Source organism: Zingiber officinale, chromosome 6A (genome assembly GCF_018446385.1).
Source record: "Zingiber officinale cultivar Zhangliang chromosome 6A, Zo_v1.1, whole genome shotgun sequence".
Taxonomy (NCBI): Eukaryota; Viridiplantae; Streptophyta; class Magnoliopsida; order Zingiberales; family Zingiberaceae; genus Zingiber; species Zingiber officinale.
In genome coordinates, this window is record NC_055997.1 from 140,588,958 (window position 1) to 140,591,348 (window position 2,391).

General features: G+C 40.5%; 1 protein-coding gene across 2 annotated transcripts; it reads right to left on the reverse strand.

Annotated features, from left to right (window-relative positions):
• Positions 1 to 891: 891 nt before the first annotated feature.
• On the reverse strand, positions 892 to 2,112 carry LOC121994501 (plasma membrane-associated cation-binding protein 1-like). 2 transcript variants are annotated; one of them, XM_042548513.1, is made up of 5 exons: positions 2,054 to 2,112; positions 1,839 to 1,957; positions 1,666 to 1,755; positions 1,506 to 1,590; positions 892 to 1,400 (listed from the first exon to the last, which is right to left on the reverse strand). In XM_042548513.1, the coding sequence occupies exons 2-5, from the start codon at positions 1,947 to 1,949 to the stop codon at positions 1,081 to 1,083; spliced, it is 606 nt and encodes a 201-aa protein (XP_042404447.1). In that variant the 5' UTR covers positions 1,950 to 1,957; positions 2,054 to 2,112; the 3' UTR covers positions 892 to 1,080. The 2 variants fall into 2 exon arrangements, with proteins under 2 accessions (XP_042404447.1, XP_042404446.1); XM_042548512.1 differs by having other exon boundaries at positions 1,839 to 1,973; positions 2,054 to 2,107.
• Positions 2,113 to 2,391: the final 279 nt, after the last annotated feature.

Consider the following 2,391-nt stretch of genomic DNA (forward strand, 5'->3'; position numbering starts at 1 on the left):
AGAGGAAAACTTATTATTCTCTCTCTATATATATATAGGTCGTGGACTTCATCCGCGATAGAGAGGTGTTGTTTTTTTTGTTAACTTGTTTTTTAGTTTGTGATTATGTCATTTAGGATTTTACCTTTAGAGTTTATGGGTTAAGTTATAGTATTATGTATAAAAAAAATTTCAAAACGACGTTTTTAAAGTGTGCACGATGTGCCGTGTAAGGTATATGTATATAGGGTATCATCCCTATATATATATATATATATATATATATGCACTCTTAAAGTTTTGATATATATGCTGCGCACCTCACTTTTCACACCTCTGCTGCGTGACTGAGTGAGTCGGGACGTTCAGAAATGATTCAGGCACCTCAAGTGAGTCAGAATTGAGCTGCCTAAGTCACTTCCGGGTGCCCAGACTCTCAGTTGCGCAGCGAAGACATGCACTGGATGGTACGAAACATATTAAAACTCTATAGTCTTACACTAAACTTATTTGCGAGCATCATATGTAATTTTTTTTAAAAAAATTAACATTAATATTATAACTCAAATTCTAAATTTTAAACTTGAAAAAACACTAAGATAATATCTATATATTACACCCTTTAGATGTATCTAATTTTACCAAACTTTTTAAAATTATAAAACATTTTTGATATTTTACATCCCTGAAAAAATAATTTAATATAATTTGCCTCTAAGCCGATAATCGCTTCCCCTACTTATATCACCTATAGTGAGATTGACACGGATTATAATGCCTGTAAAGTCGAAGGAAAAAAATCCTATTCCATACAGATCAATTACCGTTTTACAATTTATTTCTTTATAGATGATCGGTGGACCGACCATATAGAATTGACAGGATTCCATCTTTTACTATCACAGAGTGGCATCGACAACAGTAGATTTTATAAGAAATCACCACACCATTAGATATTGTTCATAATCCAGAAATACAGAAGGAATCAAGAAAAAAATTTATAACAATTCAATCGCGTACATAGACACAGAATTGCGATGGCTTGCTTGCTAGCTGTGTTTTCGATCCGTGAAATTAATTAAGCAGAGTGTACGTATCACCTCATGCTTTGGCGGGCTCCGTCGCCGGCGCGTCCTCCGCCCGGGGCGGCGGAGGTTCGGTGGTCGTCGACTCGGCCAGGGCAGGAGTTTCTGTAGCGGATGCAGGCGGCGTGGTTTCCTCCTCCTCCTTCTTGGTCTCCTCGATGACCTCGGCGGTTACCTCTTTGCTGGTGCGCTCTCCGGGGGCCGGGGCGGCAGGTGGCTCTTCTTCCGCCGGGAGAAGGCTGGAGACCTCCTCGAAGATGAAGGTGATCGGTCCGGCGACGTACGCTGAACCGAACGTGACGGCGGCCTCGCTCACCGGCTTGGAGCCCGGAAACTCTGCGCAGCACGTAATTGATTAATTAATTAATTAATTAATTAATATGCTGCGAGCTTTTAATGTATCCATAAATGATACAAATAGGTAATTAAGCAATAAATCACCAATCTTCACTAATTCTTCAAGGAATTTCTTGACTCCTGATGAGTTCTTCTTCAGACCAGACTCTGTGGGTTTCTTCACCAAAGCCTGTGAGTAATACATATATCGACAATCAAATATTATTACTCTTCTTTTTGGGATTAGAAAAACTACTATATGGACCTTAATTGGTGCTGGAGAAGCTTCATAAATCTCTACAACTTTAGCTTGCAGTTCAGTCTTCTTCTCTTCAAACTCTCTGCCATACTCTTCCTGGATACACGCGGAGAGATCAATCAAGAAGAAGAAAAAGAAGAAGAATTAAGAAGAGGAGGAGGAGGAAACTGAGAAGAAACCTTGGATTCATCAAAGGACTTGACAGCCTCAGCTGCAGCAGTTTTCTTCTTGCTATTACCAAAAACATTTGCAAAACTTGGAAGGACTTTAGATTTCCATATGCTACCCATCTCAGTATCTGTATATAATTCTTTCTGAGTTCATACAAGATACAAATCAATTAACACAGAACAACATTTAGCATAAAGGAAGAGATCGTAAGTAACGAGCTTACTCTTAATTGATCTCTCTCTCTTTCTCTGTTCTTGTTCATTCGTCTCCCTCCTCTTTGATCTGCAGCACTATATATATTCTGAACAAATAAAAGGCAACATATCGTACAACCCTTTCCTCTAATACCCCTATACTTCTTCAAAACCACGCAAGAACCCTGTCCTCGGCCCGCGGCGGGGAAAGCTGTCGGTGCCCGAGGGTGGCACGCTTGTAGATATTGCAACGAAAGAAGGGTAGATGTGGAATAACGAATAAGTTGGCAGCTGTCGATGGGCCCCTGCGCCGGGAAAGCGGCTTCGGTGGCGCTGGGCTGTAACTGGCATGGCAGCTTATTGGACT

What these genes read in the sequence shown, in the direction of transcription:
- LOC121994501 (XM_042548512.1), bottom strand. Translation starts at nt 2,092, where the DNA reads ATGAACAAGAACAGAGAAAGAGAGAGAGATCAATTAAGA. An exon ending in AGTCCTTTGATGAATCCAAG is followed by an intron (nt 1,756 to 1,838) that starts GTTTCTTCTCAG and finishes GCGTGTATCCAG; the next exon opens with GAAGAGTATGGCAGAGAGTT. An exon ending in TGAAGAATTAGTGAAGATTG is followed by an intron (nt 1,401 to 1,505) that starts GTGATTTATTGC and finishes CGTGCTGCGCAG; the next exon opens with AGTTTCCGGGCTCCAAGCCG.